General features: G+C 39.0%; 2 protein-coding genes across 8 annotated transcripts in view; one reads left to right on the forward strand and one right to left on the reverse strand.

Moving 5' to 3' along the window:
• The window catches only part of LOC137245421 (dynein light chain Tctex-type protein 2B), an 83,841-nt gene that overhangs the window by 16,885 nt on the left and 52,209 nt on the right, over positions 1–14,747 (forward strand). The window lies entirely within an intron of this gene.
• Positions 8,822–14,747, reverse strand: part of Tsp42Eq (Tetraspanin 42Eq) — a 152,580-nt gene continuing 146,654 nt past the window's right edge. For 4 of the 7 annotated variants that reach the window (XM_067776064.1, XM_067776061.1, XM_067776062.1 and 1 more), the window contains exons 4-5: positions 10,355–10,552; positions 8,823–10,288 (exon numbers count right to left, since the gene is read on the reverse strand). In XM_067776064.1, the coding sequence (XP_067632165.1) occupies positions 10,217–10,288; positions 10,355–10,552 (270 nt within the window). In that variant the 3' untranslated portion in view covers positions 8,823–10,216. Of the gene's footprint in view, positions 10,289–10,354; positions 10,553–14,747 lie in introns of all 7 variants that reach the window. The other 3 variants (XM_067776059.1, XM_067776060.1, XM_067776058.1) reach the window with 2 other exon arrangements.

The raw sequence follows: 14,747 nt of genomic DNA on the forward strand, positions 1-14,747 counted from the left end.
TCAACGGCCATAAGGTCAATTGGCCTTATTACCACTTTGAATGGCCATAAGTTTGATTGAAACTTTGCACACGTATCAAGGCTCGATGACAATACATTAATGTGATGGTGTGGTGACATAAGGTCAACGGCCATAAAGTCAATTGGCCTTATTACCACTTTGAATGGCCATAAGTTTTATTGAAACTTTGCACACGTATAAAGGCTCGATAACATAAGATGACATAAGGTTAACGGACATAAGGTCAATTGAACTTATGACCACCCCAAATGGCCATAGATTTGAAACCTTGCACATAATGCGAAAAACGCATTCCTTTATTAATGATAAAAGTGGATGCATGGCACATCTACAAAAGAGCATACTGGAGCCCTTTTTAATACGCTTTTATTAGCTTGGCCTGTATCTATCTATGCATCTATGTATCCATATATGTATGTAACGAAATCTGGAGTGGAGCCGAGAGCTCCGGTAATGCAGAGCTCCGAACTCCGTTGCACCTTTTGAAGCATTTTAAGATAGGTACTTTTAGCTAGTGCAGGCCACCAGACCAAGGCACTATAAAGAAGAATCGGGGGCACAATGGCTGTGTAAATCCAGTAGGTCACCTTAGGGGAGAATCCCCAGGAGGTGCCAATTGCCCTCTTGCAGGTGAACAGCTCTGCTGCTGCCTTCTTGAATTGCTCCACTATATGGTCACTCCATAATAGCTTCCTATCCAGAATGACTCCCAAATACTTGACTTGATCACTAAAAACTAAGAACGTACTCCCAATTCTTGGCGGTGTAAGATTTGGTACTTTGTACCTCCTCGTGAAAAGGACAAGCTCGGTTTTATCCAGGTTGACTTCCAAAACTGTGGATGTGGCCCAGTGCGAAATTTTGGACAGTGCCCCTTCCATTAGGTTGCAAAGAGTTTGCGGAAATTTCCCCCGCATGGTGACGCAGATGTCATCTGCATACGCGATCACTTGGTGACCTTCTGCCTCCATGAGACGTAGTAGTTGGTCTACGGTAACCACCCAAAGTAGCGGAGAGAGAACGCCGCCCTGCGGAGTGCCTCTGCAGACCGGTCTGCGGATCACGCATCCAACTAGCTTAGTTTTAATCTGCCTACGCGTAAGCAGATTGTATATAAACCCCACCAAGCACGCGTCAACCCCCAGATCGGCCAGCGCCGAGATGATAGCCTCAGGGAGAACGTTGTTGAAGGCACCCGCTATATCTAGAAATGCCACCAGTGTGTATTCCTTGAGGTCAAGTGACCTTTCGATAACGGATACGGCCGTGTCAGTTGACCTACTCTTAGTATAGACATGTTGAGCTTGCGAAAGAAGCGATGGCTCAATCCTCCTCCTGATGTAGTCCTCTAGGGGTCTTTTAAATGCTTTTAGTAGAAAAGAAGATAAGCTTATAGGCCTATAATTATTTGGTTTAGAGTGGGAGGTTTTCCCTGCCTTGGGAATAAAGACCACGTTGACTTCTCTCCACGATGCTGGTACGTAATTGAGCCTAAGACAATCTATACACATTCCTTTTATCCAGGGCCTCATAAGTTCAGCAGTATACTGTAGCTGAGCCGTAAAAATTCCATCCGGCCCCGGCGATTTATAGGGCTTGAAGGTCTGTAAAGCCCAATCAATCCTTTTATCATCTGTGATTTCGTTTATTAGCTGATCATTAGGTGACCCTCCGCTAACAATATTTGAAGACACGCCCGCGCTTGCAGGGAAGTGTGTATCCATAAGCAAGTTTATGGTTTCAGCGCTGGAGTCCGTCCAGTGCCCATCCGGCTTTTGGACGTAATCCTGAAGCAGCTCCAGGATGTCAGCTGGGTTCGTTGGCGTCACTGGAACCCAGGCTCTAGCACTTGGTCGTGAGGGGATATCACGCGCCTCCACACCCTTGAGGCGCGCGCCCGGATATACCACCCTTATTAGCGCGACGGCGGCCCTATAGAGGTTTACCGACCTGGCGTCGTCACAGGCAATTAGCTTGACATTGCCCTGGAAGCACTCTGCATCGGTGTAATATGGCGGTGGACCAGGGTTGTCTTTCTTAACCTTAACGGCCACCGTAGCGATCGCGGCCTCGATCCACTTCCACTGTTGTTTCGGGATCCTGCCATCTTCGCTGCTCTCGTCTATAATGGCAATGATCTTCCGATCCTTGGCAATTTCGGCGAAAGACCGCGTCCAGCCTCCCTGCGTCTTGGCCCTTTTCGGTGCCGTGGGGTTGGATTCATCCATGGACCGTTGGCGTTTCGAGGTTTCATCACTCTGGACTAAAACTTTTAAAATTACTTGAACTAAAAAATTAAAAATAAATAACAGTTTAAAAAAATTAAGAAAACACGCTTTATAGCTAACCCAACTAAAAAATAGAAAATAAATTTCAATTAAAAATAGTTTATATAACATTAGTAGAAGGTCAAACAATCATTTATAGTTAATCAGTTCAAAATAAAAGTATAATAAAATTTAAGGTATTAACAGAATAATTCAATTCAGATTAAAAAGCGTGGGGTGCATTTGACTACATTTCAATTCTTTCCTCTCAGATAGTTGCAAATGGAATTATTGTAACATTCAATATCAAGCACCCCACGCTTTTTACTGTGAATTAAATTATTCTGTTAATAACTTAAATTTTATTATAATTTTCTTTTGAGGTGATTAACTATAAATGATTGTTTGACCTTCTACTACTGTTATATAACCTCTTTTTAATTGAAAATTATTTTCTATTTTTTAGTTCGGTTAGCAATAAAGCATGTTTTTTTTAGTATTTTTTAAACTATTATTTATTCAACTTAAGTAATAGCACTTCTCGCTTTATAAAAAATTCTCTCTTTTGCTGTGTACACTATGACTCTCAAGTTGAGCGACTGTGTCGTAACAAATCTTAAGATTTAAGACGTATGCTAGTTATCAACATGATCTTTAATGGTACTCAAGCCCAAATGCTTTTTGCGTATATTCGACGCCATTTCGAACGAACGCAAATCACCGTTAGGTGAATTAGAGTTTAACCCGGCCAGATCGATCACCTGAGATCAGCTTAAAATTCAGTTAAATTAGACTGAAAAACAGCAGAATAAGTTTAAGCGTATTTTAACTGACAAACTGAGTTGAACTTGTACTGAAAAACCGGACCCAAAAGTTAAATGCTGATTTCGCTGTTAACGCTGATTCCTATATAGACCAAGACAGTTCCTTATTTATATCTGGCAAAAGGGAGCTGACTGTCAATACAGGAATGCGCTGGTTCCTTCTGCGAGGGAGAAACGAACTACGCCTTTGCCCCTTTTCACCGCAATTCCCAGTTCATTCACCTCTTTATAAGTCCGTTGGTTGGCTGGTGCGCTGCCCTGTCCTTACCTCGAGGGAGCCAATCGTTCCCAACTTCTGTTAAATTCGAATTTGGGCAAACGATGTTGGACTACGAAAACTAGCTGACAGTAATTCTTCCTTGTTGAATGAGCTTGGATACGAAACTCTGATGTAATGAGTGCATACAAGACCGATAGATTGTAGTGCTCTACAATGTTGCCCAGTAGGCAAAAACCTTCTCCGCCATGGCCGCGCCAAACTTGTAATCATAGCCTTTTCGCTGCTGCATAGAATCCAATTCGATAATTAGACCTCTTATAAAGCGTACATCCATGACTCTTTTTGCTATCTGTTCTGTTCTTCCAGCTGCCGCCGTGGTGTGGTGGTAGCGTGCCCTGCATACCACACCGAAGATCCTGGGTTCAACTCCCGGATAAAGCAACATCAAAAATATAGAAACAAGTTTTTATACTCAGTTGAGCAGAGCTCACAGAGTATATTAAGTTTGATTGGATAACGGTTGGTTGTACATATATAAAGGAATCGAGATAGATATAGACTTCCATATATCAAAATAATCAGGATCGAAAAAAAATTTGATTGAGCCATGTCCGTCCGTCCGTTAACACGATAACTTGAGTAAATTTTGAGGTATCTTGATGAAATTTGGTATGCAGATTCCTGAGCACTCATCACAGATCGCTATTTAAAATGAACGATATCGGACTATAACCACGCCCACTTTTTCGATATCGAAAATTTCGAAAAACAGAAAAAGTGCGATAATTCATTACAAAAAACAGATAAAGCGACGAAACTTGGTAGATGAGTTGAACTTATGACGCAGAATAGAAAATTAGTAAAATTTTGGACAATGGGCGTGGCACCGCCCACTTTTAAAAGAAGGTAATTTAGAAGTTTTGCAAGCTGTAATTTGGCAGTCGTTGAAGATAGCACGATGAACTTTGGCAGGAACGTTACTTCTATTACTATATGTACGCTTAATACAAATTAGCAAAATCGGAGAAGGACCACGCCTACTTTTAAAAAAAAATTTTTTTTAAAGTAAAATTTTAACAAGAAATTTAATATCTTTACAGTATATAAGTAAATTATGTCAACATTCAACTCCAGTAATGATGTGGTGCAACAAAATACAAAAATAAAAGAAAATTTCAAAATGGGCGTGGCTCCGCCCTTTTTCATTTAATTTGTCTAGGATACTTTTAACGCCATAATTCGAACAAAAATTAACCAATCCTTTTGAAATTTGGTAGGGGCATAGATTTTATGACGTTAACTGTTTTCTGTGAAAATGGGCGAAATCCGTTGATGCCACGCCCAGTTTTTATACACAGTCGTCCGTCTGTCCTTCCGCATGGCCGTTAACACGATAACTTGAGCAAAAATCGGCATATCTTTAATGAAGTTAGTTCACGTGCTTACTTGAACTCACTTTATCTTGGTATGAAAAATGAACGAAATTCGACTATGACCACGCCCACTTTTTCGACATCGAAAATTACGAAAAATGAAAAAATGCCATAATTCTATACCAAATACGAAAAAAGGGATGAAACATGGTAAGGTAATTGGATTGTTTTATTGACGCGAAATATAACTTTAGAAAAAACTTTATAAAATGGTTGTGACACCTACCATATTAAGTAGAAGAAAATGAAAAAAGTTCTGCAGGGCGAAATAAAAAACCCCTAAAATCTTGGCAGGTACTACATATATAAATAAATTAGCGGTATCCAACAGATGATGTTCTGGGTCACCCTGGTCCACATTTTGGTCGATATCTGGAAAATGCCTTCACATATACAACTACCACCACTCCCTTTTAAAACTCTCATTAATACCTTTAATTTGATACCCATATCGTACAAACTTATTCTAGAGTCACCCCTGGTCCACCTTTATGGCGATATCTCGAAAAGGCGTCCACCTATAGAACTAAGTCCCACGCCCTTTTAAAATACTCATTAACACCTTTCATTTGATACCCATATCGTACAAACATATTCTAAAGTCACCCCTGGTCCACCTTTATGGCGATATCTCGAAAAGGCGAGCACCTATAGAACGAAGGCCCACTCCCTTTTAAAAATACTCATTAACACCTTTCATTTGATACCCATATCGTACAAACAAAGTCTAGAGTCACCCCTGGTCCACCTTTATTGCGATACCTCGAAAAGGCGTACACCTATAGAACTAAGGCCCACTCCCTTTTAAAATACTCATTAACACCTTTCTTTTGATACCCATATTGTACAAACAAATTCTAGGGTCACCCCTGGTCCACCTTTATGGCGATATCTCGAAACGGCGTCCACCTATGGAACTAAGGATTACTCCCTTTTAAAATACTCATTAACACCTTTCATTTGATACCCATATCGTACAAACGCATTCTAGAGTCACCCCTGGTCCACCTTTATGGCGATATCTCGAAACGGCATCCACCTATAGAACTAAGGCCCACTCCCTTTTAAAATACTCATTAACACCATTCGTTTGATGCCCGTATTGAACAAACAAATTCTAGGGTCACCCCTGGTCCACCTTTATGGCGATATCTCGAAACGGCGTCCACCTATGGAACTAAGGATTACTCCCTTTTAAAATACTCATTAACACCTTTCATTTGATACCCATATCGTACAAACGCATTCTAGAGTCACCCCTGGTCCACCTTTATGGCGATATTTCGAAACGGCATCCACCTATAGAACTAAGGCCCACTCCCTTTTAAAATACTCATTAACACCATTCGTTTGATGCCCGTATTGAACAAACAAATTCTAGGGTCACCCCTGGTCCACCTTTATGGCGATATCTCGAAACGGCGTCCACCTATGGAACTAAGGATTACTCCCTTTTAAAATACTCATTAACACCTTTCATTTGATACCCATATCGTACAAACGCATTCTAAAGTCACCCCTGGTCCACCTTTATGGCGATATCTCGAAAAGGCGACCACCTATACAACAACCACCACTCCCTTTTGAAACCCTCATTAATACCTTTAATTTGATACCCATATCGTACAAACACATTCTAGAGTCACCCCTGGTCCATCTTTATGGCGATACTTCGAAACGGCATCCACCTATAGAACTAAGCCCCACTCCCTTTTAAAATACTCATTAACACCATTCGTTTGATGCCCGTATTGAACAAACAAATTCTAGGGTCATCCCTGGTCCACCTTTATGGCGATATCTCGAAACGGCGTCCACCTATGGAACTAAGGATTACTCCCTTTTAAAATACTCATTAACACCTTTCATTTGATACCCATATCGTACAAACGCATTCTAGAGTCACCCCTGGTCCACCTTTATGGCGATATCTCGAAAAGGCGACCACCTATACAACAACCACCACTCCCTTTTAAAACCCTCATTAATACCTATAATTTGATACCCATATCGTACAAACACATTCTAGAGTCACCCCTGGTCCACCTTTGTGGCGATATCTCGAAACGGCGTCCACCTATGGAACTAAGGACTACTCTCTTTTAAAATACTCATTAACACCTTTCATTTGATACCCATATCGTACAAACGCATTCTAGAGTCAACCCTGATCCACCTTTATGGCTATATCCCTAAATGGCGTCCACCTATAGAACTATGGCCCACTCCCTTATAAAATACTCTTTAATGCCTTTCATTTGATACACATGTCATACAAACATATTCCAGGGTTTCCCTCGGTTCATTTTCCTACATGGTTATTTTCCCTTATGTTGTCACCATAGCTCTCAACTGAGTATGTAATGTTCGGTTACACCCGAACTTAACCTTCCTTACTTGTTTCAATCAGAATTTAAAAAAAGTTTCTCTAAGCGGGGTCGGCCCTCGCTAGTGATTTGGCAAACACTCTGAGTGTATTTCTGTCATGAGAAGATAGAACCGTCTTTTTTATGGCAAAGAGCGAGTCCGAAACATCAATTATTCTCGAGTGAGAGTTATAATATTCACACAACCATAGAAAACGTTCGCGTAGTTGGAAATTGCTTCTGCATTGTTTAAGAATTATAGGTTTATAATGCCTTGAAACTCGGCATTGAACATTCAAGTTTACTTCGTTCAAAAGAAATGGGCTTGAAATCGATCCATTTAAAAGTCTAGCCATAAATAGTATACCTAGCATTTCTCTACGACTTGCAAGTGTAGGAAGATTTATTAGTTTTAATCGATTAGTGTAAGGAGGAAGATTATACGGAGAGTCCCATTGAAGATTTATCAAGGCGAAAAGTAAAAACTGTTTTTGAATTGATTCTAGTCTATCCACAACTTGATAACGCGGATTCCAAATTATCGATCCATATTCTAATATCGGCCTCACCAATGATGTAAAAAGGGTTTTTGTAACGTAAGGATCACCAAACTCTGTTGCCCATCTTTTCACAAATGCTAAAACCCCTCTCGCTTTATTGACTGTGGCATTAATGAGGGTTGAAACTAAGTTTGCAATTCATTGTAACTCCCAAGTCGACAAAAACATCAACGCTTTCCAGAGTTTGGCCATTAATTGTGTAGGAAGCTGGCTGTATGTTCCCACGTGAAAAACACATGGATTTACATTTTTCTATGTTGAGAGGCATAAAATTCGCATTGCACCAAGTAACTAAACGATTTAAATCCGCCTGGAGTCCAGAAAGTTCTTCAACCTACGCGTATGACTTAAAAAGTTTTACGTCGTCGGCATACATTAAAATTTTAGAATATTTTATAGTCGTGGAAACATCGTTTATAAAGATCAAAAACAATATAGGACCGAGATGACTGCCCTGAGGCACACCGGAGGGAACATCGATGACATTCGAACAAAGGTTTTTAAAAATGACTCTTTGAGTTCTACCGCAAAGATAGCAGGAGATCCAGCGAGTTAGGCCAGGTTGAAAACCAAGCAATTCGAGTTTATAAACAAGAAATGAGTGGCGTACTTTGTCGAATGCTTTGCTGAAATCAGTGTAATTAACGTCGGTATGATGATTGTTTCTAAACCCATTAAAGACGTGAGTTGTAAATTCAAGCAAATTGGTTGTGGTTGATTTGGCTCTACAAAAGCCATGCTGAGAAATATCTATCAATGTAGAAATCGAAAATGTAAGGTGATTAGTAACGATTGCTTCTAAAAGCTTAGGGATAGCGGAGAGCTTTGCTATTCCACGATAGTTTTCAATAGACGACTTGCTTCCTTTTTTATGGAGTGGGATAAGAAAAGATTCCTTCCAAGCCGTCGGGAAAATGCCATTTTTTAAAGAGAGGTTAAACAGATCAGTAAGGGGCTGGTAAATGCATTCCGCACATTTTTTAAGAAAACATGTTGGGATCAAATCGGGACCGTATTTGAAGGATTCTTTTAGGGTCTTTAGATGTAGTAGAACATCTTCAGGCAACAAATGTGGGGCATATATTGAGCTACTAGAATGGAGCTCATACGGATAATTTGTATGTGACGAATCAACCACAGCAGAGTAATTAGAGTGAAAAAATTGAGCGAAGAAGTTTGCAATCTCTTGATCGTCGCTGGAAATGCTATTTCTAAACTTCATGGCAGAAGGAAACCCGTTAGTTCTGCGTTTAGAATTTACGAAATCATAAAAAGACTTCGGGTGGCAAATAATGTTTCTTTTAATTTTACATATGTAAGCTTTATAACACTTTTTATTAAGTTCAAAATACTTATGACGGAAAATAGCGTACTGTGCATAATGAGAATGTAAACCGGTTCTCTTATATAATTTGAATAAACGTGATTTCTTATTTTTTAAAGCTTTTACATCTTTAGTAAACCAAGCTTGCACTGGTTCAATGTACGAGCATGTGCGTTTGGGCACATGTTTTTCAAATAAAGTATAAATGGTTTTATTAAAATGTAAAACGTTTTCCTCTACATCCTCTTTATATCGAGGCCACGTTATCTCAGAAAGCTCTTTATTTAAATTGTTGAAATTAGTTTTGGAAAAATCAAAGCATCTGGAGAGACACGTGTTTTGTTAGTGCAGCCGACTTCGTTGCTTATGATTTCGTAAGTTAACAAGAGGTTCACACTTTTGTGAATCTATATTTCTCAGCTGATGAGTTTCTCTGTAGCTGAGCGGTTTTATATCTCCGCGCTTAAGAAGCCACTGCCTCTCAAAGACTCGGTAACAAAAAAATTATAAATAACACATAAATAAGAATTAGGATACATAAAAAAAAAAAAAAAAAAAAAAAAAGCTCTCAGTGTAAACGCATTTGCCTTGCAGATGCCGTTCGGAGACAAATTATAAGGAGAACGACGTAAATTCAAAAAGCAGCTCGGCCTAAATCTCTTCGGTGATGTATCGCGCCTTGTATTCTGCTCTGCCAGCCGTGAATCTCCTTATGCTGATGACCATATTATTAGCTGCGAAGCAGTCGATTGACTATAACCAAATGGATGAACTAACTTCTCCGACATGGAATTCTTAAGGAAACCAGTGTTACCACCTGAAGCTTTTATAAGTGTTAAATTTTTGAAGCACTTAGGCTATGTTCTAAATTTTAATGCTGAAATCTTTGGTCATACTATTTGGTTACTTAAAATAAAAAATTTTTTTACAAAAATATGCACAAAAAAAAAAAAAATGCAATACAACCAAATGGATGAATTAACTTCTCCGACATGGAATTCTTAAGAAAACCAGTGTTACCACCTGAAGCTTTTTTAAGTGTTAAATTTTTGAAGCACTTAGGCTATGTTCTAAATTTTAATGCTGAAATCTTTGGTCATACTATTTGGTTACTTAAAATAAAAATTTTTTTTACAAAAATATGCACAAAAAAAAAATACTGTAAAAACTCGTGAGAAGCTACTAATATTGAAGATTTTTTTTAAAAGCGTCGTCTTCTTTCCATATTCTTAAAGTTTATGCCCAAGATGCAAGCGACAATAATGGTGCTGCCCTGAAACAAAAATGAAAAACATATCAAGTATTTAAAAGGAAAGATGACAAAAATAAGCCAATTTACCTCTACGCCCACCAATGTCCAATCGCTGATCACTTCGATGCGTGAACCATTTCCAAATGCTTGCGCCAGCTTATCAATACAGCCCGACGTATAAAGATCATTGGGTATGGAAGGTTTGCGATTGAGGTAACAGCTTGGCGGTATGCTGAGACCGCTATCCATGTAATCATTTGGACCATTTTTTCCACAACAGTCATACTAAAAAGAAAATATCCAGGTTTGATATTTGGTAAAAAGTGAAAAATTAAGACACAAATGCGTTTACAATTAAATGTTTATATCGATAGGAAATTTGTTTTGGTTCCGGTAATAAGCACCATTAATGCACAAGCCCGACCATCTCAGGAAGGATTTAGTATGACCACATGAAACCTTCTAGGCCATCACGCCCTCCCATCCCCTATATCCATGAGGAACTCGGGGTAGCCAGAGCCTCGGCTTTTAAAGAAATAGGAATCGCCACGGGTAGGTGAGGTTGCTAATTGGGTTGGAGAAGCTATAAATTACGCTGGCAACCCCTTGAAAGGGTTCCGATACACAACCCCTTGAAACAATATGGTATTTTTGTCACCTGTTACGATAGGCATACCTGCCGCGAGTATATTCTAAGCCACCTAACCCGCTGGGGGTTCGACTGAATACTCAAATGTATCAGTCAGTTTTGTCTCTTAACTGGCCTCACTTATCTGGAGGATGAAATGGCTGAGCATTTTGCGTCTGCCGTATCTTTAGTGCTGTTTCTTCAAGTGTTCCTGTATAGTTTCTACAGTTGATACATGAATGGGTGAAAGTATCTGAGAAACTCCTAAGTTTTAATATCCCTAAGTTCTTGAGAGAGAAAAATTACTTTCCAAGGAGCTTAGTACTAGCAGAGCAGTATGCTGAACCATCCGACTTTGTGTACTCCACCATTTCTTTCACGGCCGGAAGATGTCAGCTGGGACATGAGATATTTCATTATACACTAATCTATCGAATTGGCAGGTTTATGGTCCACTCTCTAAAATACTTAACCTGGCTCGATGCTATCCCTTGGAGAATTCGAGAGAAAAGTTCTAAGGCAGATTTATGGTCCTGTACGTGATCGGATGACGGACATCGGAAGAGATATAGAGATTCTCTGGGTAGGTAACTTTATGAGTGTGTTATTAGAATTAGATAAAGGGAGAGACCAGCACTAAGTTGGGAGAAGTAAGTGGAGAAAGACCAGACCTCCCTTAGCTCGGTTATCGATTAATAGGGATAGCTAGCGTGTCTTTTAATGAAATGGCCAAAATCGCTAAGGCGGTTAATCGTCAATTAATGAATGATGATGATTGTGTTATTTTTGCTTTGACGAGGACATCAACCTGCCGGGCATGTGCATCAATAATATTCAGGGAACGGACGTTCCAGATGCATGCCCTCAAATCATTGTCCTTTTAACGTTTGCCAAGGTCGTCACCAGTAAAGGGTTGTCTTCTTATCCGAGGCTTGTTGTTGCTTTTCATTGGAGTGTGTTTTGACAAGCCCAGCGAACAACCCGCTCAGTGGGGATGAAAATATTATTTGCACTTTTATATAGCAAACCGCTTGATCCAATTCAGACACCCACTTGCAGCCGTACCTCGTGGTGGACAGACGCTGCCGATGAAAGATCCCCAAGCTAGCCCTTAAACCGAGTATGTCAGAGTGGCCAAGCCAGGTTGTAACCTTCTCACACTAGCTCACCACTAAACGGATGTTCAGTGGCTACCCAGAGGATACTTGGCCACAAGCGACCGGAACTAGTGAGCTGCTTGAACAGCATGCAAAAGAATCGCTCTGGCCAATCACATTTCCCCACTTTCGTAAACTTCTACACGCGGATCCACCCTCTGGGAGTGTTCGAGAGAAAAGTTCTTCAAACGATTTATGAACCTCTACACGTCGTTATCTTCTCGCACAAAATTTTATATTTTTTGAGAAAATTGATGTATGTATACATATTGTATACCAAAGTTGTTAATAAAGGAAAAAAATAAAATTAAAATGCAGCGGCTATGCTGGCTAGGCCATGTTGCGCGAATAAAAGATGACGCTCCGGCTAAGAAAGAGTTTTTATCGGAACCCGCCTGTGGAAGCAGAGGAAGAGGAGAACGATTTAAACTGCCTTGGTGTGACTAATTGGAGCCAGTTGGCAGAGAAAAGAAGCCACTGGTGCGCCTTGTTGGATGGCCATAACCGATTAAACGGTTAAGCTATATGAATTCTAGCACGCTCATATTTTACCTCTAACATAAGTCTTATACAGGCCTCCTTCCGATATCATATATGAGCCTTATTGGTTTCGTATACTACTAATTTTGTGTTTTTGAATGACAATTTTTCAGGTATTTTAAGCAGAATTTTTGCCCGGAAAACATAGGGATACAATTTTGTGATAAATCTCTCATAAGGGTAAGATTGAAATGAAATTAGTATTAGTTGCATTAAATTTTTATTTAGAATAAATTGTCGCAGAAAAATTTCTGAGTTTTTATTCCGGAGCTGCCTAGTGTACTAATTTTAATATTTTTCGTTTGTTCATAATTTCGTCAAATTGAAGTCATAAACGACTCTAAGGTGATACTATTTTTGAGTCTGATATTTTTCACATATTTCGGACCCTTATTGAACACCAGAACTGTGCGCGCTTCGAGAATGTTTATAGGGTACACATATTTACGTAAACAAAGCTACCCCTCAAACATTCTCACGACACTCATAATTTAAGAATCCGAAACGAGTCCAAAATAAGTGGACAATGTAGGAATCAGAAAAGCGTCCAGATTACGTAGGAGAGTAAAAGAAAATTTAATTTTTGGCTTTTATTTAACGGCCTAAAAGCTCCTAACCTAGCATGCAAAAATTATCAATTATCAGCGAATTCGGAACAAATATTGATACTTTGTTACAACAATTTTCCATTTTAATACAAAATGAATTACATTTGTACATTATTGTTACTCTTGCTGTTCTTTTTTTTATAAGCATTGACGTTTTTCCGCTCATGCACGCTTCTCGGCAATTTTAATGTGACCGCAAGCTGCCACGCTCTGTCCAGGTGTGTCGAACTATATATATCCCCAATAACCGCTGACGATGCCTAATAAATAGGCCAAATAGATGTCATACAATCGGAGTTTATAATGACGCAGGCAAGTGTTCCAGTAGAGTATAATATGATCTCTTTAAACGCCTTTGACACTCATTTCGGACTCTTATTTAGGCTCAAATGATATACTTTAATAGCATCATATAGGACGACCATTGCAAGAACGGAAATACATTGGTCTCGGCCTCCAAAATGAGCTCATAGCGACTGTAGACGCTCCAATTTAGAAATTTTTTCTGACTCTTTTTTGACTTAAAATTTTTACTGGGTTAAAATTTGGGCAACGGTATGCATAATCGGGTAATGATTTATTAAAAACGGTGGATTACAGATTAAAACTAATTCAACCGAGAGCGCAATGGATAACTACCCACCAATACATTACAAATCCGGTACATTTTGGAACGAATTTGTGTGTTTGTTTCCCATATTTACCAAAAGTTTATTTTCACCTTTCTTTTGGGTAAATATTTGGGTATTTATACATTTTTTCCATATATATTGTGAATAGCCCATTTTTACTTAGTGAGATAAAGACTAATGTTGAAATGCACGAAGCTTTTCGTTGTTTGTGTCTGGATTTCAACAAGCACTACATCAATTTCGATATTTCAGACTCGCCTTTCTTAATAAAGGAAAGTATACTATTTAACCTAAATTAGAAAATGCTTATCTAATGCAAGCATAGGTAAATCAAAACACTTAAAAGTGTGATAAGATCATACGCCTAATAAATACATTACAAAAACGTACTGATCACAGCGTCATCTACAACATACATTACATCTCACGAGAGCCCCCTACTGGGCAAATAGCTCCCTCATGAGCATTTCTCGTTGGCTCCTTTATGAGCACTTCACTTCGGCTCCCTAATGGGCACACAGCTCCTTTCTGAGCAATTATCGTCCTTCAGAGATCCTCACGACGGCTGCCTGCTTGGGCATACGTATAAGAATTGATGCACAAAAATCTATCCTTCTTTTAAATTTGTAGAATAAATATGTTAATTATATCGCATATACTACATATTTTAAGTAAATTGAACATCTTAGTCTGTATACATTTTTAAATTGTAGACTAATAAATAAATAAATAAATAAATAAATAAATAAATAAAAAAAAGGACGTATGGCACTCGGGGACTGCCGCGGTAAAGCTATTGCATATTATCAACTTATGCAATTATAATATTTATGCAACATTTTGTTTTCTTTGATATTAATTCAAGTTAACCTTTTTAAGCGTGGTGACCGATAAAAAAACAAATTTTTTACTTTT

This window comes from Eurosta solidaginis, chromosome 3 (genome assembly GCF_040869045.1).
Source record: "Eurosta solidaginis isolate ZX-2024a chromosome 3, ASM4086904v1, whole genome shotgun sequence".
Taxonomy (NCBI): Eukaryota; Metazoa; Arthropoda; class Insecta; order Diptera; family Tephritidae; genus Eurosta; species Eurosta solidaginis.